The 20,550-nt window shown below is 48.7% G+C and overlaps 1 protein-coding gene and 1 long non-coding RNA gene across 2 annotated transcripts; both read right to left on the reverse strand.

Annotated features, from left to right (window-relative positions):
- Nucleotides 1-1,011: 1,011 nt before the first annotated feature.
- On the reverse strand, nucleotides 1,012-17,394 carry ELP5 (elongator acetyltransferase complex subunit 5). The gene is made up of 8 exons (XM_083472837.1): nucleotides 17,277-17,394; nucleotides 16,104-16,164; nucleotides 14,408-14,488; nucleotides 12,187-12,413; nucleotides 9,344-9,537; nucleotides 7,136-7,246; nucleotides 3,943-4,043; nucleotides 1,012-1,665 (listed from the first exon to the last, which is right to left on the reverse strand). Exons 1-8 carry the CDS (start codon nucleotides 17,326-17,328, stop codon nucleotides 1,557-1,559), a joined length of 936 nt encoding a protein of 311 aa, XP_083328963.1. The 5' UTR covers nucleotides 17,329-17,394; the 3' UTR covers nucleotides 1,012-1,556.
- LOC310692273 lies at nucleotides 9,819-10,836 on the reverse strand. The gene is made up of 2 exons (XR_014518703.1): nucleotides 10,441-10,836; nucleotides 9,819-10,113 (listed from the first exon to the last, which is right to left on the reverse strand). It is a non-coding gene; the product is annotated as an uncharacterized lncRNA (long non-coding RNA).
- Nucleotides 17,395-20,550: the final 3,156 nt, after the last annotated feature.

Here is a 20,550-nt window from a genome sequence, read left to right on the forward strand (position 1 = left end):
GGGCAGCCAAGATTAGAAGGTAGCAGGTGTTCTTGCAAAGGCGAAGAATTCGAATTAGAAGAATCTGACTGCGGCACCAGGAAGGTTAAATGCACCTGCACTGGGTTGTCAAAAAAGGAAGCGGGGAGAACCTTTGAAGCGTAAGCAGGCACCTTTCAGAAAGAAACCACACTTCTTTGAAAGCAAGTGAGTCTGTCTGAACATAAGGAACTCCCTGCCGCTAGAGAGTCAGCCTCTGCCTTCTGTGCCAACTTTCAAATGTCTGCTAAAAACCAATTCTATTTTGCCAGGCCAAGGCAGGCAGTTTTAAGAATATATCCTTCCACAATGGTTAACTGACATCTGTTTTTAACTTTTCATGGTTTTACTGGATGGCTTTATGTTTTCATTGCTGCAAACCACTTTGATATCTTGTATATAGCGGGTGTTGGGACGCAGGTGGCGCTGTGGGTTAAACCACAGAGCCTAGGACTTGCCGATCAGAAGGTCGGCGGTTCGAATCCCCGCAACGGGGTGAGCTCCCGTTGCTCGGTCCCTGCTCCTGCCAACCTAGCAGTTCGAAAGCACGTTAAAGTGCAAGTAGATCAATAGGTACCACTCTGGCGGGAAGGTAAACGGCGTTTCCATGTGCTGCTCTGGTTCACCAGAAGCGGCTTAGTCATGCTGGCCACATGACCCGTATCGTACGCCGGCTCCCTCGGCCAGTAAAGCGAGATGAGCGCCGCAACCCCAGAGTGGGCCACGACTGGACCTAATGGTCAGGGGTCCCTTTACCTTTACTATACAGCGGTATACAAATAATTTAATAAAATGGAATATCCAAAACATTTCTAAAGTAAGGCTGCCATACGCCCTGGATTTCCCGGACATATCCAGGATTCGTCCGTCGGAAATAGTGTCTGATTTTCGAAAATCGTTTTTAAAAGTCCGTGATAACACAGGTGGAAGGCAACCCATGCCGGAAGTGTCAATTTTTTGGCGGATTTCCTATTATAAAGGAGCATAGCTTCATAACTTTGACAACACGCTAGAACAGAATTTATTTTTAGTTGTAAAAAAACCACAACACTGAATATTTGCCAAGCAAACTATTGTGTGAAAAATATTGAAATGGGTGTGATATGTCAATTCTTCCTTAAAAAAATATAAATAAATCACCAATCCATGTCCGGTTTTTTAAAATCTTCATTTGTTTATCCTCAAAAAACACACACATTCTTTCCACAGAATAACTTCCTGTGTTAACCCCCTCCTCTTTGCATACCCATAGCAGGATGGGGTCAGGATTGTGTCCATTTAGCATGTAAAAGAGATTGATTGTGGCAGCTCCTGCAGGAACATCCTGAGGTTTTCAGGGGCTTCTGTGTCTCTATCCTTTCAGGGAGGATTCCTTCCTATTAGCTGTGCGCCTCTATTCCCAAGGCGAGGGACGATTTCCCCTTTGTAGGTGGGTCCAAAGCGGATGTTCAAGTGGGAAGAAGCCAAGAGAAGCCATCCAAGATGGCGGCTTTCGATAAGGCACCAGAACGTTCCATTCGCAGCCGACGCCCCATCGCTCATACATCCAAGTCGTCGTCCGGGTCTTCTTCGTCTATGTCATCTGCAGCATCCGGCTCATAATAGATCTTGCCCTGGCTGGTCGGCGTCTGCAGCAGAGATGACTTCCTGTGACAGGGCGAGAAGGGGGTGTTAGAGGCAGGGTTGCCCCCTGGGTGGTTTTGGACTACAACTCCCATCAGCCCCTGCCAGTGCAAAATTTTAAAAATTACATAAAGCATAAATCAGGACACAAACGTCCAATCTCTAGTGCTGCCCATCTGAAGGCAGCCCTGTTTAAGGTAAAGGTAAAGGGACCCCTGACCATTAGGTCCAGTCGTGGCCGACTCTGGGGTTGCGGCGCTCATTTCGCTTTATTGGCCGAGGGAGCCGGCGTCCAGCTTCTGGGTCATGTGGCCAGCATGACTAAGCCGCTACTGGCGAACCAGAGCAGCGCACGGAAACACCGTTTACCTTCCCGCTGGAGCGGTACCTATTTATCTACTTGCACTTCGAGGTGCTCTTGAACTGCTAGGTTGGCAGGAGCAGGGACCGAGCAACGGGAGCTCACCCCGTCGCGGGGATTCGAACCGCCGACCTTCTTGATCGGCAAGTCCTAGGCTCTGTGGTTTAACCCACAGCGCCCCCCGTGTCCCATGCAGCCCTGTTTAGGGAAGCTTTTAATGTTTGATGCATTACAGTGGTGCCCTGCAAGATGAATGCCTCGCAAGACGAAAAACGCGCAAGACGAAAGAGTTTTCCGTTTTTTGAGTCGTTCCGCAAGACGAATTTCCCTATGGGCTTGCTTCGCAAGACGAAACGTCTTGCGAGTTCTTGCGAGTTTGTTTCCTTTTTCTTAAAGCCGCTAAGCCGTTAATAGCCGCTAAGCCGCTAATAGCCGTGCTTCGCAAGATGAAAAAACCGCAAGACGAAGAGACTCGCGGAACGGATTAATTTTGTCTTGCGAAGCACCACTGTACTGTATTTTAATATTTTGTTGGAAGCCGCCCAGAGTGGCTGGGGAATGGGCAGGATATAAATAAATTATTATTATTATTATTATTATTATTAGGGAGTTGCAGCCATAGGCATCCAATTTTTTTTACAAAGAGTAAGGTCCCGTCTGCGCTATATATTTAAAGCCATTTTGTACCACTTTAAACAGTCATGGCTTCCACCCCAGGGAATCCTGGGAACTGTGTTTGGTCCAGGGTGCTGAGAGTTGCCAGGAAACCCTCCTGTTCTGCTCGGAGAGCTGCAATTCACAGAGTGGTTTTAACAGTCTATCCCTCTTTCCCAGGGAATTCTGGGAAACTAACTCCAAGAGGGGAAGTGGGGCGGGGTCTCCTAACATTAGACTACAACATTAAATACAGTTTTAAACAATTTAGAATCACAGAAATAAGGCGGGTCATGAAAATATACACCTCAAGGGGGTCACAGAAGGCCTGTGCAAAGAAGAGCGCCCGGAAGCTTAATAGTGAAGTTGCCAGAAGCACCTCTGTGGGGAAGGAGTTCCACAACTTAGGGGCCACCACAGAGAAGGCCTTCTCATAGGCTGCTGTTCCCACTCCACAAACATCTGAGGGTGATGGAATAACCAAGGGGGCTCTCTTCTCGAAAATCAGCCCCTGAGAGGGACCGCAGGGAAGGAGGTGGCCTGTCAGGTATCGAGGCCCGAGTTCGAGTTCTGTAAGCTGTTTGCATTAAATACAACCCAGATGCATCCAGCAGACTTGAAAAGCAAACACACAAGAGTACAATTCTATGTCTGGGTCATAGCTGTCAACTTACAAATTTGAAAATAAGGGACCAACAGTCTCAAAAATAAGGGATCAGCAGCCAAAATAAGGGATTTTCAGGGCACAGGTATGTTCGACTTCTGAGCCCCTCTGAGCCAAAGGCAGAAAGCCCAGCCAGCAGCCAAAGGAAGCCTCAAGCGGTGGTTCCCACAGCGCAGCAACCTGGCAAAGGGGACGCAGCAAGGAAAACCACCGTCCCCTCTCCGCTGGGAAGCGCTGAGCAAAGGCGAGTCCCCAGGCAACGCAGCCGATTTGATTGGCACAAGGCATGCAAGCTCCACCCCCTAGTCGTTCTGACTCCTTATTGGGTGAGCAACGCAGCCAAGCAACACAGCTGGAGCCTCCCTCCTCCCTGGCCGGCAGGGAGGGAGGGAGAGGAGCTGCTTCCTTTGAAACCCAGGAAATTTAAGGGACATCATCAATAAGGGACAGCAGCGGGACACGGCGCTGGAATAAGGGACTGTCCCGCCAAATAAGGAACGGTTGACAGCTATGGTCTGGGTAGTCTTTTAAGGTTTTTAATTGGGCTGTGAAAGGAAGACCAAGACACTTGGCAAATATTGACAACAATAAATCCACCTCACCCCCCAATCGAAGGACTTACTTTTCGTCACTGAACTGATACGGGAGAGGGACAGACTCCTTGGCCCGGCGCTCAGCCTCCGACAGGCGCAGGTTAAAGGTCAAGTTGGCGGCTGGGTCGGCCTGAGAGGGGAAGAAGCCCAGTTAATACCAGCAGGAGAGGAAGATTTGACAGCAAAGCAATGGGACAGCTGCTATGAATCTCAGCCTTGGAACAGGTGAAATGGGTACAAATTTAATGGGCAGAAGGCAGGATCCAGGTGGGCCTGAAACCCTAGCCAAGATGGAGTTCTTGTTATTAAATATACCAAGAAAAGAGCACACCATGAACTCAGGCCAAAACAGTGGTACCTCAGGTTACATACGCTTCAGGTTAAATACGCTTCAGGTTGCAGACTCCGCTAACCCAGAAATAGTACCTCAGGTTAAGAACTTTGCTTCAGGATGAGAACAGAAAACGTGCTCCGGCGGCATGGCGGCAGCAGCGGGAGGCCCCATTAGCTAAAGTGGTGCTTCAGGTTAAGAACAGTTTCAGGTTAAGAACGGACCTCCGGAACGAATTAAGTACTTAACCCGAGGTACCACTGTATAAGTTTCAGTAGTGGGAGTGGTCCCTACTCGCAAATCAATAGTCAATTGTAACAAAAAGTAATCCATTCAAAAATATGTACAGTGGTGCCCCACAAGACGAATGCCTCGCAAGACGGAAAACTCGCTAGACGAAAGAGTTTTCCGTTTTGGAGGTGCTTCGCAAAACGAATCTCCTATGGGCTTGCTTCGCAAGACGAAAAGGTCTTGCAAGTTCCTGCTGGTTTTTTCCCCCTCCCCCACCCCCTTTTTCTAAGCTGCTAAGCCGCTTATCAGCTGATCCGATCAGCAGATAAGCCGCTAATAGCCGCTAATAGCGCTAATCTGTCAATGGGCTTGCTTCGCAAGACGAAAAAACCGCTAGACGAAGAGAATCACAGAACGGATTCTTTTCGTCTTGCGAGGCACCACTGTATTCTGACAAGGATTACCGACTCAAGTAGGGATTACAAACTGAAACTCATAAGGATATGTATATCCAATTATGGATCAGAAACCAGTACATTTATGTTAGTCCATAGTCAGATTTGACGTGAAGGTCTTAGTTTCAATCACTGAGCAGAAGTCAGAAGTCAATTATGGATCAGAAACCAGGATAGGGCCCTGTTTCGATGTATTCACCTTCATCAGCTAATTTTTAAAGGGTTGTGTAAGTTTGAGGAATTCATATAAATATATCCTGTTATATTCTACGTTTGTCAGAGATAACAACTACGTGTGGCTAGATCAACGTGTATATTGAGCTTTTCTGTTATCTCTGAGAAACGTAGAAAATAACAGGAATAAGGTGAATACATCGAAACAAGGCCCTGTCCTGGTTTCTGATCCATAATTGGATATACCGTACATATCCTTGAGTTTGAGTTTGTAATCTTTCCTGAATCTCCCAGCACTCAGTTTCATTGGCCGTCCACGTATTCTAGCGTTACGAGAGGAGAAAAGCTTTGCCTGAAGCCCCAGTGAGTCACTGCCAATCAGTGTAGGCAATACTGAGCTAGATAGACCAAAAGTCTGACTCAACTCAAGGCAGGTGCCTATGTTCCAAGCAGAGAAATGAGGTTCTGGAGTCTGAGCCCTGCATCTTGTTACTCCTTAAGGGCACTGGGTAGGATTTTTGATTTTCGAATTTTACTGTCATTCATGTTTTTATACTGTATTTTATCCTGTTTTGATAATTAAGTGTTTTAAATTTGTCGTTAGCCGCCCTGAGCCCAGTTTTTGAACCGGGAAGGGCGGGGTATAAAAATAATTTACAGTGGTGCCTCGCAAGACGAAAAGAATCCGTTCTGTGATTCTCTTCGTCTAGCGGTTTTTTCGTCTTGTGAAGCAAGCCCATTGACGGATTAGAGGATTAGCGCTATTAGCGGCTTTTAGCGGCTTATCTGCTGATCGGATCAGCTGATAAGTGGCTTAGCGGTTTAGAAAAAGGGGGGGAAGGGGAAAAAACCAGCAGGAACGCGCAAGACATTTTTGTCTTGCGAAGCAAGCCTATAGGAGATTCGTTTTGCGAAGCACCTCCAAAACGGAAAACTCTTTCGTCTAGCGAGTTTTCCGTCTTGCGAGGCATTCGTCTTGCGGGGCACCACTGTATTATTATTATTATTATTATTATTATTATTATTATTATTATTATTATTGGAGCTCCAGCACCCAACGAGATTCCCGTCTCGTCTGCTGCCACCCCCACCTTACCATTCCTCCACTTGCAGACTCCCTGGCACAAACTGCCTGCTCGCAAGCCCCAGAGCCCACAGAACTGGATGCTTAATTACCATATTTTTCGCTCCATAAGACACACTTTTTTCCTCTTAAAAAGTAAGGGGAAATGTCTGTGCGTCTTATGGAGCAAGTGTGTGGTCCCTGGAGCCAAATTGCCGGAGTGCGGCACGCTCTTGGGCTGCTCTTTGGTGGTGGTAGGGAGCCGCGTTGCTCTGCCGGCAGCCTCGCCTTCCCCCTGCAGCCCCGGGAAGCTTTGCAGCAGCGGGCAGGCTGTGCGCCCATGCCCCGTGCTCCTGGGCCGCTGAATGGGGATGGGGTGCTGCTCTGCCAGCAGCCTGCCCTTTCCCCTCAAGCTTTGGAGCAGCGGGCAGGCTGTTCGCTGAGAGAGGGGAGGAAGAGGGCGGAGAGGAGGTGGACCAAGAAGCTGGGTGAAGGGAGACCAGGTACCATAGGTTGCCGTTAGTGGAGAGTCATGGTAGAGGGCAAAGGAGAGGGAGCAGGGAAGGGGAAAAATTGCAGACGTCACCTGAGGCGTTTGGGTGAAAGGGATGGAGAGGAGGAGGCTGGAAAAGGGGGCTTGCGCGCAAAGATGGTATTTTACATGAAGATAGCGAAGAAAGTGATGTCAGTGATTGTGAGCAACTAAGCTTCATAAATTCTGACTCTAGCAGTGATGAGTTCTTGGGGTTCACAAAAGACTAGAAGAGTACTCAAATCTTAAAGTCTCTCTTCATTTGTTAATGACAGTGACGATGGTTCTTAATGCCACTGTTGACTGGTAGTTTATACAACATTTGATTCAGAATATTTTTTTCCTGTTTTCCTCCTCTAAAAACTAGGTGTGTCTTATGGTTGGGGGCGTCTTGTGGAGCGAAAAATACGGTAAATAAGCAAGCAAGGTCACCTACCGTAGGCAAAGCTTTGCCATCTTCTGGACGGTCCCCTTCGGAAACGCCGTCCCGTGGCAGCTCGCCAAGGTGCTTCAGGAGAAAACCCGGAAGGAGCGTAAAGCGTTCTTTCTGGGAGGGAGCAAAAGAGGGGCGAGGGGTGTCAGGAGCAGGTCAGCAATAAATCATACCTAGTAAGGGAAGTTAACTCTTGGTGCAAGGAAACCGGGTCTTCTCAGGAGGCGGGATTTACGCCTTGTCAGGTGCGGGTGTGGTTGCTCGAGAGTAAACAGGCAAGACTCCAACCTCTCTTTTCCAGGCTTTATTCTTGGTGCAAACTATTTACAGTGCAGAGCGTCGTAAGTTCATGTCTGGCTCAATCGCTAGCAGAATCTGGGAGTGGGCGGTCCTTTTTAATTATTTATTTATTATTTATACCCCGCCCATCTGGCTGGGTTTCCCCAGCCACTCTGGGCGGCTTCCACAGAGACCAAAAATACACTAAAATGTCACACATTAAAAACTTCCCTGAACAGGGCTGCCTTAAGATGTCTTCTGAATGTCAGGTAGTTGTTTATCGCTTTGACATCACATGGGAGGGCGTTCCACAGGGCGGGCGCCACTACCGAGAAGGCCCTCTGCCTGGTTCCCTGTAGCTTTGCTTCTCGCAATGAGGGAACCGCCAGAAAGCCCTTGGCGCTGGACCTCAGTGTCCAGGCTGAACAATGGGGGTGGAGACGCTCCTTCAGGTATACTGGGCCGAGGCCGTTTAGGGCTTTCAAGGTCAACACCAACACTTTGAATCGTGCTCGGAAACGTACTGGGAGCCAATGTAGGTCTTTCAAGACCAGTGTTATGTGGTCTCGGCGGCCGCCCCCAGTCACCAGTCCAGCTGCCGCATTCTGGATTAGTAGTAGTTTCCAGGTCACCTTCAAAGGTAGCCCCGCATAAAGCGTATTGCAGTAATCCAAGCGGGAGATAACCAGAGCATGCACCACTCTGGTGAGACAGTCTGCGGGCAGGGAGGGTCTCAGCCTGCGTACCAGATGGAGCTGGTAGACAGCTGCCCTGGACACAGAATTGACCTGCGCCTCCATGGACAGCTGTGAGTCCAAAATGACTCCCAGGCTGCGCACCTGGTCCTTCAGAGGCACAGTTACCCCATTCAGGACCAGGGAGTCCTCCACACCTGCCCGCCTCCTGTCCCCTAAAAACAGTACTTCTGTCTTGTCAAGATACAACCTCAACCCATTAGCCGCCATCCATCCTCCAACCGCCTCCAGATACTCACACAGGACCTTCACCGCCTTCACTGGTTCTGATTTGAAAGAGAGGTAGAGCTGGGTATCATCTGCATATTGATGGACACCCAGTCCAAACCCCCTGATGATCTCTCCCAGCGGCTTCATATAGATGTTAAAAAGCATGGGGGTCCTTGTACCTCCCCCAGCCTTTTCCTTCCCTCCCTGCGCCGAAGCTTACTGCGCCAAATGGGTGCTGGCAGGGACGTACTTTCCCCCTCTCCGGTTTGCTCAGGCTCGGTGTTGAGGCTCTCCCTAGCATCCCCTGGTCCCTGCACCTCTTCAGACCTCACCTGGAGTACTGTGTCCAGTTCTGGGCACCACAGTTCAAGAAGGACACTGACCAACTGGAACGTGTCCAGAGGAGGGCAACCAAAATGGTCAAAGGCCTGGAAACGATGCCTTATGAGGAACGGCTAAGGGAGCTGGGCATGTTTAGCCTGGAGAAGAGGAGGTTAAGGGGTGATATGATAGCCATGTTCAAATATATAAAAGGATGTCACATAGAGGAGGGAGAAAGGTTGTTTTCTGCTGCTCCAGAGAAGCGGACACGGAGCAATGGATCCAAACTACAAGAAAGAAGATTCCACCTAAACATTAGGAAGAACTTCCTGACAGTAAGAGCTGTTCGACAGTGGAATTTGCTGCCAAGGAGTGTGGTGGAGTCTCCTCCTTTGGAGGTCTTTAAGCAGAGGCTTGACAACCATATGTCAGGAGTGCTCTGATGGTGTTTCCTGCTTGGCAGGGGGTTGGATTCGATGGCCCTTGTGGTCTCTTCCAACTCTATGATTCTATGATTCACTGGAGGAGGGGCTTTCCTCCTCACCGGAGGAGGAACTGCTTCGCAAGATTTTTGGAGGCTCCCTGTAACACAATTCCACTCCCCAGGCACATTCCGCCTCCCCGTCTGACACCCGGCCAGCCTCACCTTCCGCAGCACTTTGCCACCTTTCTTCCTGTGCAACGTGACGGCGACTCGGGGAGCCTCGTCCCCCTGGCACACGTTCCACGGCGCCGGCTCCAGAGCCACCACAACGCGAGCCAAGCCATGCAAGGCTTCTAATTGTCCACGATGGTGTAAGTCCCCATGGACGAGGGTCACCAGCCGGGCAATTTTCAGACCTGCAGAAGATCAGGAAATGTTGGGAAAGCCATGAGACCCGTCATGTCAGCACAACAGCCTTTTTTTTTTCTTGTTAATATATTTTTATTAAAGATTTCTTAGTTTACAAAAATGCATGCGTCGTCTCCTTTTTCAAGTTGCGTTTTCTACAAATCAGTTTCATTTGCTGAGAGACATTGGTGTTACATACAGTGTTAGACAGGGGTCAGCAAACTTTTTCAGCAGGGGGCCGGTCCACTGTCCCTCAGACCTTGTGGGGGGCCAGACTATATTTTGAAGGGGGGGGGGGAATGAACGAATTCCTATGCCCCACAAATAACCCAGAGATGCATTTTAAATAAGAGCACACATTCTACTTATGTAAAAACACGCTGATTCCCGGACCGTCCGTGAGCTGGATTGAGAAGGCAATTGGGCCAGATCCGGCCCCTGGGCCTTTGGTTGCCTACCCATGGGTTAAGAAGAAAAGAGGGGGAGGGGGAATGGTGAGTAGGGTGGGGTCAGGTAGTTATGCTTCTTTTCGTCTACTTAGTATATGTTTGGGGTTTTGTGTCAGCGTTACTTCTGTGGGTTCTCTTACTACAGTGGTGCCCCGCAAGACGAATGCCTCGCAAGACGGAAAACTCGCTAGACGAAAGAGTTTTCCGTTTTGGAGGTGCTTCGCAAAACGAATTTCCTATGGGCTTGCTTCGCAAGACGACAATGTCTTGCGAGTTCCTGCTGGTTTTTTTCCTTCCCCCCTTTTTCTAAGCCGCTTATCTGCTGATCCGATCAGCAGATAAGCCGCTAAAAGCCGCTAATAGCGCTAATCCGCTAATCCGTCAATGGGCTTGCTTCGCAAGACGAAAAAACCGCTAGATGAAGAGAATCACGGAACGGATTCTTTTCGTCTTGCGAGGCACCACTGTATTCGCTTGTTGTATTTCCTTGGTGGTGAGAGAGGTTGGGGGTGGCTTATGGGGTGGTTGGTTGTCTTTGGTTGGCTGTAGTGAGATTTGTTTTCGTGTGACAGCGGGGTCTGTGTGTGTGTGTGTGTGTGTGTGTGTGTATTTTTGAATTGGGTTAGCCAGATTGATTTGTATGTTGTTGGTGGATTCTTGTTGTCTTGTTCAGCTGTGTATGTGATAAAGGGGAAGCATACCGGGGTGAAGGCATCTTCTTCTATTTGCCCCTGTGTCAGTTTCAGTTTATTCATAGCTGTCAACTTTTCCCTTTTCTTGCGAGGAATCCTATTCGGAATAAGGGTATTTCCCTTAAAAAAGGGGGGGGGAAGTTGCCAGCAATGGTTTATTGGTTAGTTTTTTCTAATACAGTGGTGCCTCGCAAGACGAAAAGAATCCGTTCTGTGATTCTCTTCATCTAGCGGTTTTTTCGTCTTGTGAAGCAAGCCCATTGAAGGATTAGCGGATTAGCGCTATTAGCGGCTTATCTGCTGATCGGATCAGCTGATAAGCGTCTTAGAAAAGGGGGGGGAGGGGAAAAAAAAGCAGGAACTCGCAAGACATTGTCATCTTGTGAAGCAAGCCCATAGGAGATTCGTTTTGCGAAGCACCTCCAAAACGGAAAACTCTTTCGTCTAGCGAGTTTTCCGTCTTGCGAGGCATTCGTCTTGCGGGGCACCACTGTATTAGATACCATTGGTCCTGACAGGTCTCCCCAGTGTCTGGCTATGATGTTTCTGGCTGCTGAGAGTAGGTGGGTTACGAGCTCTTTATGATGTGAGTGGGCGTTATTATCTTGGGAGATGTTTAGTAGAGCGCAGCAGCCTTATGACTCCCCCAAAGACCTCAGCGGTCAGGCAGGGATATAAGGGAGCAGGCCGAGGTATCCTGGACCCAAAGTTGTTAAGGGCCTTGTAAATGCATACGAGAAAATTAACGTCAGAAGAGTCCTGCTGGATCAGGCCAAGGGCTGATCTAGCCAAGCACTCTGTTCTCACAGTGGCCAATTGGGTGCCCATTATGGAAAACCTGCAAGCAGGATCCGAGCCCAAAAGCAGCCCCCTGCCCTCTTGTGGTTTCCAGCAATTGGAATTTAGGGGTGTTGACTGTGGAGGCAGAACGCAGCCGTCATGGCTAGTAAGCTTTGACAGCCCCCTCCGCCATGAATTTGCCCAACCCTCTTTTAAAGCTACCCTAGGCTTCCTTGATGTCGACAAAGGTCCGTATAGTTCAAGCTCTGGTTTTCCCAGTAGTATTGGATGGAAGTGAGAGCTGGACTATAAAGAAGGCTGATGGCCAAAGAATGGATGCTTTTGAATTCTGGTGCTGGAGGAGACTCTTGAGAGTCCCATGGACTGCAAGAAGATCCAACCTCTCCATTCTGAAGGAAATCAGCCCTGAGTGCTCACTGGAAGGGCAGATCCTGAAGCTGAGGCTCCAAGACTTTGGCCACCTCATGAGAAGAGAAGACTCCCTGGAAAAGACCCTGATGTTGGGAAAGATGGAGGGCACAAGGAGAAGGGGACGACGGAGGACGAGATGCTGGGACAGTGTTCTGGAAGAGACCAGCATGAGTTTGACCCAACTGCGGGAGGCAGTGGAAGACAGGAGTGCCTGGCGTGCTCTGGTCCAGGGGGTCACGAAGAGGCGGACACAAATAAACGATTAAACAACAAGGCTTCCTTGAAAACATCCCCCCTCTCTCACCAGCAGCCTTTGCTCTCCTGGGCAGCTGCAGAAGGACCTGGCAGACGCCGGCAAATGGCAAACGGAGAAGCAGCCAGCTCAGCGAATCCAGCACGACCGTGACAGGGCCTGGAGACCCTGGAGTCAAGTGGCCCACCAATTCCGAGGCAGAGAAGTCACCCAGGGTGAAGCCACGGGGCTCCCCGGCCCAGCCCAGGGGATCCCGGAAGGCATCGTGGAACCGTATCCTTGGATAAAACATAATAACATATTAATCATCATCATCATCATAGCTCACTTCTCCAGTTCTTTTTGGACTACAACTCCCATCATCCTTAGCTGGCAAGACCAGTGGTCAGGCATGATGGGAACTGTAGTCCGAAAACAGCTGGAGAACCTAGTTTGGGAAACGCTGGTTCAAATCTATTTACTGAAGTTTCTAAGCATTCAAGAGAAAACTCCTTAAAGCCTTAAAATTTTAATTTTTCTTTGGTCATGCATTTCAGACAAGAGCATCTACCTCTGTCTGTACGATAAATCAGATTAACAATTAAATCTATCGTTTATTTAATTATATATATTTGATTAAGTTTACCAACTGCATGCGTCACATAATATTAATTGACACTTTAATTTGCAATATGGAAATTTAATTCAGCGTGCGGCCCGCAGCTCCTGTGTCAAAGTTCTCTGGCGGCCCACTTGGTATGGAAAGTCGGACCGCCCCATTCTAAGCAGCGTGCAAATTTTTTTTTTAAAGCATGCAGTGGGTAAGATCAATTGGAATTAATCACGAAAGCAGAAAGAGTTTCTAAAACTGTTCAGAACATACAATTACAATATAAAAATCGCAAAATGCATTATCCAAACAGGAACGAAAGTAAACAAACCAATAATTCCCCCCTCCCACAGAACATTTAAAAGAGCGACAGGTGTCAATCATCCAAAGGCCTGGTTGAAAAGGAATATCTTTACCTAAAGGTGCATAATGACGGCACCAGGTGAGGCTCCCTGGGGAGAACATCCCACAAATGGGGAGTCACTGCAGAAAAGGCCCCGTTCTCAAGTCGCCACCCTCTGGACCTCTCAAGGAGGAGGCATATGAAGAAGGGTCTCCAATGATGATTTCAGGGTCCTAGCAGTGACTCCCCTGAGGACCAGGCAGGTATTTAAGGGAGGTATCCTGGACCCAAGTAGTCCCAGGCTTTGTGAATTCATTCAAGAACCTTGAACATGGCCTGGGGTCCCGGTGGAGGAAGATTGGAAGAAATTTAAAGACTACCTGCAGAAGCACTGTAAAATTAAGGAATGTTGAAATGATGTTTGATTGAAAATAAGTGGTATTGGTAAAAAGATGCTTAAGAAAATGCAAATAGGGATTGACAATTGGAAGTTGATACTTATAATAGGTTAATATCTTGAGTAAGGATAAATGTTAGAGGGTAAGGATTTGCTGAATTTAATATCTGAACTGGAATACAAAATGGGAGGTGTGAGGAGGTCAAGAAACTAGTGAAGGAAATATAAGATTTGAAAATATTAATTTATTTTCTGTTTTGATTATTGGTTTTTTTCTTTGTTCTTATTCTTTTTTTCTTTTTTTTCTTCTTTTTTCTTCTGTTAACTGTTTTCTATGGTGCATTTTTATGTGTTATGTTTTTGTAGTTTAAATTTTGGAATTTGTTTTTATTGTCTGTGAAACTTTAATAAATATTATTTTTTTTAAAAAAAAAGAACATGGCCTGGGGTCCTAGGGGCAGCCAGTGCAAGCTTTTAAGTGCTGCAGTGATGTGCTGGCAACAGTCTGTCCCATCAACAGCCCAGCCACAGCACTTTGCATGGGCTGGAGCCTCCAGAACAGGTCCAGGGGTAGCTCCACATAGAGCAGGCATGTCCAACCAGTAGATCGCAATCTACTGGTAGATCCCCGGCTGATCCCAGAAGATCGCGAGACCATTATCGATTGTGGGATTAAATAAAGTTTACCGAAAGTTAACAAATAAAAGCTGAAGAACCCTGGGCAATCCTAACCTGAAAAAGTTAGACGACTCTGGGCTCAACAACTCTGGGCAATCCACTCACCCCACGAACGCTCCTTTTTACAACAATGGGTATATCACTGCCAGTTTTTTTTATACTGGGAGTAGATTGCAGTCTCTTGGATGTGCATTAATCGGGTCTGGAGGTTACCAGCGCATGAAACACACTGGCCAGGCTATCTCAGTGGCTTTCTCACACTCACCGGGAGTTGACTTCGGCGCTGAATCCAGCCTTGAATTCTTCCTCCTGGACCTCAAAGCTGAAAACGTGAACAGATTCACCCCTAAAAGAGGAACGGAGGTGAGAGCTGATTATGCTTTCAGGGGAGAGAGAAAGGGGTCCCTTCACAGTCCAAAGCAGAAGAAATCAGAGATTGAGGGCAAGAAGATTGGGCTCCAGAGGGAGAACGTGAGCTGCTTCTAGACTTCTTTGGTGAGCCACACCTGTCTGCAAGGATCAGGGTGACATATTGTGGTTATTGAGCATCAGGAGTGGGGGGGGGGGGGTTGGAGGTGCAAATCTCATTCAGAAAGTACCGTATTTTTCGCTCTATAGGGCGCATTGGACCATAGGGCGCACCTAGTTTTTTTGGGGGGGGAATAAAGGGGGGGATTATTTCCCCCCCAGCCCCAAAGAGCAAAGAAGCCAAGACAGCGAGCGAGATCCATCCCGCTGGCTGTCTTGGCTTCCTCTTCAGCCACGCACAACCTCTCCAGCCGGGAGAGGCTGCACGCGGCTTTGGCAGAAGCCAAGACAGCGAGTGGGATGGATCTCGCTCGCTGTCTTGGCTTCCTTTTTAGCCGCGGGGCTGGGGCGGGGGTGGGGGAAGCCCGATCTTCCCCCGAACCCAGCCCCCCGAATGGGTCCAGGAGCAGGGGCGAGGTTGCGCGCAACCTCGCCTTTGCTCCCGGAGCTTGCTGCTATCCGCAAGCGTTCTGAGCCTGGCAGGAACTCCCGCCGCGCTCTGAAGACTTACGGATAGCTTCCTGAAGCCTGGAGAGTGAGAGGGGTCAGTGCGCACCGACCCCTCTCGCTCTCCAGGCTTCAGCGAAAGCCTGCATTCGCTCCATAGGACGCACACACATTTCCCCTTCATTTTTGGAGGGGAAAATGTGCGTCCTATAGAGCGAAAAATACGGTACTCACAACTTAAAGTTTGATGTCACTAATAAGGCCATAAAGGTAAAGGTAAAGGGAGCCCTGACCATTAGGTCCAGTCGTGACCGACTCTGGGGTTGCGGCACTCATTTCACTTTATTGGCCGAGGGAGCCGGCGTCCAGCTTCCGGGTCATGTGGCCAGCAGGACTAAGCCGCTTCTGGCGAACCAGAGCAGCACACGGAAACGCCGTTTACCTTCCCGTCAGAGCAGTACCCATTTATCTACTTGCACTTTGACGTGCTTTTGAACTGCTAGGTTGGCAGGAGCTGGACCGAGCAACGGGAGCTCACCCGCACCTGCGGGGATTCGAACCGCCAACCTTCTGATCGTCAAGTCCTAGGCTCTCTGGTTTAACCCACAGCACCACCCGCATCCCTAACAGAATGCCTATTTCAGTTTGGGTACCAATTGGCGATACACCCACAATATAACAGGAAATATTATTATTACTCTAACTGAACGTTTACAGGCCACTATTCCATAAAGCTTCACTCAGCAGCACACATGCAGAAAATGTGTGCGTGTAACACACAGTGACTGAGTACCCTCTTGCACCTCCTATTTCTGGCCACTCATAAGATTCCTCCTCTCTCCTGTATATGATCTTTTGAGGATTTCCTCATGGATCTGCAGAGAGGATGGGTGCTGCCCGCTCACCCAAACCATCCCTGCCTTGTGGTGGTGGTGGCGGTGGGGAGTGGGCTAAGTGGCCAAAGTCTAAAGGTGGATTTCACCCACCTTCGGGCCGACGCTTCCACGAAACTCTTGAGGAGGGTGCGGCCCTCACAGGCGACGGAGTCTGCAGGAGGAACGGAGAACAGATTGACTACCAGAAGTCTTTCAAAGTAAGAATAAGAATAATTTATTCTTTGTAACCCCACCCATCTCACTGGGTTGCTTCGGCCACTCTGTGCAGCTTTCAACATAAGGTAAAATAAAGGGACCCCTGACCATTAGGTCCAGTCGTGGCCGACTCTGGGGTTGCGGCGCTCATCTCACTTTATTGGCCGAGGGAGCCGGCGTGCAGCTTCCGGGTCATGTGACCAGCATGACTAAGCTGTTTCTGGCGAACCAGAGCAGCACACGGAAACGCCGTTTACCTTCCCGCCGGAGTGGTGCCTATTTATCTACTTGCACTTTGACGTGCTTTTGAACTGCTAGGTGGGCAGGAGCTGGGACCGAGCAACGGGAGCTCACCCCGTCGCAGGGAGTTCTAGGCTCTGTGGTTTAATCCACAGCGCCACCCGCGACCCATAGCTTTCAACATATATAAAAACAAAATACAGTGGTACCTCTGGTTACGTACTTAATTCGTTCCAGAGGTCCGTTCTTAACATGAAACTGTTCTTAACCTGAAGCACCACTTTAGCTAATGGGGCCTCCTGCTGCCACTGGAGCACGATTTCTGTTCTCATCCTGAAGCAAAGTTCTTAACCCGAGGTACTATTTCTGGGTTAGCGGAGTCTGTAACCTGAAGCGTCTGTAACCCGAGGTACCACTGTAAAGATTGCCTCATACACCACCTTCCCCCTTCATTCGCCTCCAGGACCCCGCTGCCTTTACTTGAATCCTCCCAGCCCACAGTTCTCACTTAACCCCCTGCCCCACACACCGTGCACCTCTGCCTTAGGTCCCTGCCCCACGTCCCCTCCATTTCCATAGGAGCTATGAAGAAAAGGGGGCAGGGGGAATCGCCAAGTCCCCCCCCCACACCTCTAGGCTCCCTGCTTCACTCCCACAGCAGCTGCTAACAAAGTGGAGCAAGAGACCCCCCCTCTCCTAAACCTCACAGAATTGCAGAGTTCGAAGGGGTCCCCCATAGGTCATCTAGTCCACCCCCCTGAAAGGTAGGTCCCTGCCCCGCCCCATTCCAGTGGGGGGGTCCTCCTTCTCCCCCCCTCCCCCCCTCACCTTGGATAAGGACGAGACCCTCGGCCCCTCCGGCCACCAGCTCCCCAAGCATCCCTCCCCTGCCTCCCCCGCCCCTCTGCGCCGGCGCCTTCGTTCTCGCTCACGCCGCCCGGCGCGCTCCACTGACGTCACTGTACGGACAAGCGGGACGCAGCGCGAGAGAGCGGCCCGCGAAGGCCCTTTGTACGGAAAGGCGCTGCCATGTTGAGGGAGGCGGTTTTTTGAGGCTGCCGGATTGAAGTCATTTGAGGGGGGATAATTCCCCTGCAACACGGGAGACCCTTCCCGGATTTAAAATAGCTGCCGTGAACGCGGCTTGGAAACGCGAAGGCTCCTGTCTCTGTGTATGCAGATTATATATTTATCTTTTTGGACAGGCAGGAGTCAGGACGCCTGAAAAAGGTCCTCATTTGTCTGGCTGGTGGGGGCTGACGGGAGTTGTAGTCCTAAACAGCTGGAGGGCGCCAGGATCGCCTGCTGGTATCCTCGTTTGCTGAACGAGAGATGCTGCGCCTTTCGCAGCAGCAGCTGGACTTAAAAAACGGCAAACCGCCTTGGCAGAAAGGCGGCAATGTGAAGGCAATGAATGAATGAACAATAAAGAAGCAGAACATGTACAAGAGCTGCATGGCACTAGCCTGGGGAAGAATCAACCTGATGAATTTCTGCCTGCCCTTTGGTGCTTACATATCAGACAGGCGCCGTTTATATTGTTTCATCAGCGCCTTTGAAGCCCTCCCTTTTGCAAGATGCGTTTTTAAGTAATAATCAATTCCCAGGATTCCCTGGGGCGGAAGCTATGACTGTTTAAAATGGTATGACACAGCTTTAAACATATAGTGCAGACGGGACCTTACTCTTTGTTAAAAATAAATAAATGGATGCCTGTGGCTGCAACTCCTTAATTATTATTATTATTATTATTATTATTATTATTATTATTATTATTTATACCCTGCCCATCTGGCTGGGTTTCCCCAAACAATACAGCGTCAATTACAGACTGGAAACAATTACAGACTACAAAACAATTACAGACTGGAAAGAGAAGCTGCTGAATTGCAACTCATTACCAAACTTAAAACCATGGAGAGACCTGGTCTGAACAAAGACATTGGATTCTTATCTCATTATACATGACTAAGCCATTTTTCACCTTCTCACCCCTTGCCTTTTCCTGTAAGACCTATTGCAGTCGTTAAGAGTCGTCAACAGGCTCATCTCAGCTATCTGCCAATCACCCATTCCCACCACCCTTCTGAGTAATACCCCTCCCCACTATATAGAAGGATCTGGCAACTTCTGTTTCAGTGTATCTGAAGAAGTGTGCATGCACACAAAAGCTCATACCAAGAACTAACTAGTTGGTCTTTAAGGTGCTACTGGAAGGAATTTTTTTATTTTGACTATGGCAAACCAACACGGCTACCTATCTGTAAATACAGCGTCAGACATTAAAAACTTCCCTAAACAGGGCTGCCTTCAGATGTCTTCTAAAAGTCAGATAGTTGACTATTTCCTTGACATCTGATGGGAGGGCATGCCACAGGGCAGGTGCCACCACCAAGAAGGCCCTCTGCCTGGTTCCCTGCAACCTCACTTCTCGCAGCGAGGGAATTGCCAGAAGCCCCTCGGAGCTGGACCTCAGTGTCCGGGCTGAACGATGGGGGTAGAGATGCTCCTTCAGGTATACTGGGCCATTTAGGGCTTTAAAGGTCAGGACCAACAGTTTGAATTGTTCTCGGAAATGTACTGGGAACCAATGAAGATCTTTCAGGACCGGTGTTATATGGTCTCGACGGCTGCTCCCAGTCCCCAGTCTAGCTGCCGCGTTCTAGGTTAATAAAGTGGGTCTTTTCGGCGCCTGTTAAATGCCTCCCTCTTCCAGCAAACCTTTTAAGTAGAGATATTTTTCAGGCTGCATCTGCTTTAGGATTGTTTCAACACAGGGAAGCATTTTTTAAATAATGTATGGAATTTTGTAGTGGTTGGTGGTTGTTGGGGTTTTTTGGGTGATGCTTTTATTACAAAACTGCTTTGAGATATTTTATCTTCTTCTTTGGCGACCCCTCGTAGCCGAGTAAGATTGTCTTCCATAAACACGGTTTTAACAATGAGTCCATAAGCGACCGTGGAGGCCGGTTCTGGATCCACACGTCCTTCCACAGTGGGGACATAGGTCTCCGGGTGGGAGTTGATCACGGCGTGGATTTGCCAAGCATGCCTTCCTCTTAGCACGTTTCTCCCTTGTGTCCTGAGTTCGAGTGTCTTCAAGGCCCACAACACCTTTGGTCAAGGCTGTTCTCCAACTGGAGCACTTGCAGGCCAGTGTTTCCCAGTTGTCGGTGCTTATACTACATTTTAAAAGATTTGCCTTGAGAGAGTCTTTAAACCTCTTTTGTTGACCACCAGCATTGCGCTTTCCATTTTTAAGTTCAGAATAGAGTAGTTGCTTTGGAAGACGATCATCAGGCATCTGCACAACATGACCAGTCCAACGAAGATGATGTTGAAGAATAATTGCTTCAACACTGGTGATATTTTATATAGGAAGTGATTCATAAGTGGAATTAAGTGAGGCAAGTCTCCGATAGGCAGAGAACCAAGTCAGCGACCCTTCTGGGCACAGGGGAAAGGGGGCTGTGGAATGGGTAGGAAATGGGTGATTGCTGTGATGATTCTAAAGTGGAAGAAAGATCACACACACATATTGGGGTGCGTGCAATTAAGTTCTACCTAGATTAGACCCACTAAAATTAATGGGCATGAGTCTACGCCCTCACATTGGATACAACCCACAGATCATCCTAATCTCTGAGCTGCAAGATTAATCCAGGGATTCCAGTGTTTTCCATTTCTGTAGTGTCTTTAATATATGTGGTTTTATTTACAAATAAATAAGTATATAACTTGTTATTTATCTACAAACTGAGCATAGGAAGGAAGGGCTCAAAGCATTAACATCCCACCAGATCTTCCTTTTACATTAGTTGCAGCTTTGAATCCATCACGGTGCAAACATGTCTGTGTCTCCAACTTCCAGCCTTCTAGCTCATCTCATGGACATTCAAACTCTGTTGTTCTCCTCCCTAAAAGCTAGATATCGAGTGGGGAAAGGGCCCGCCCATTAGCCTGGAAGGGACCATCCCTGAGTGGGAACTGAAGTGTAGGTGGGTTCCCACAAGGCAAGGCACAAGCGATAACAGCAAGAACCTTTATTGAACTACATAACTGGGAAACAGGGGCAAAGCAACTGCTTTATATACATTCCTAA

The sequence above is a fragment of the Podarcis liolepis genome, assembly GCF_965112155.1.
Source record: "Podarcis liolepis genome assembly, chromosome: 13".
Taxonomy (NCBI): domain Eukaryota; kingdom Metazoa; phylum Chordata; class Lepidosauria; order Squamata; family Lacertidae; genus Podarcis; species Podarcis liolepis.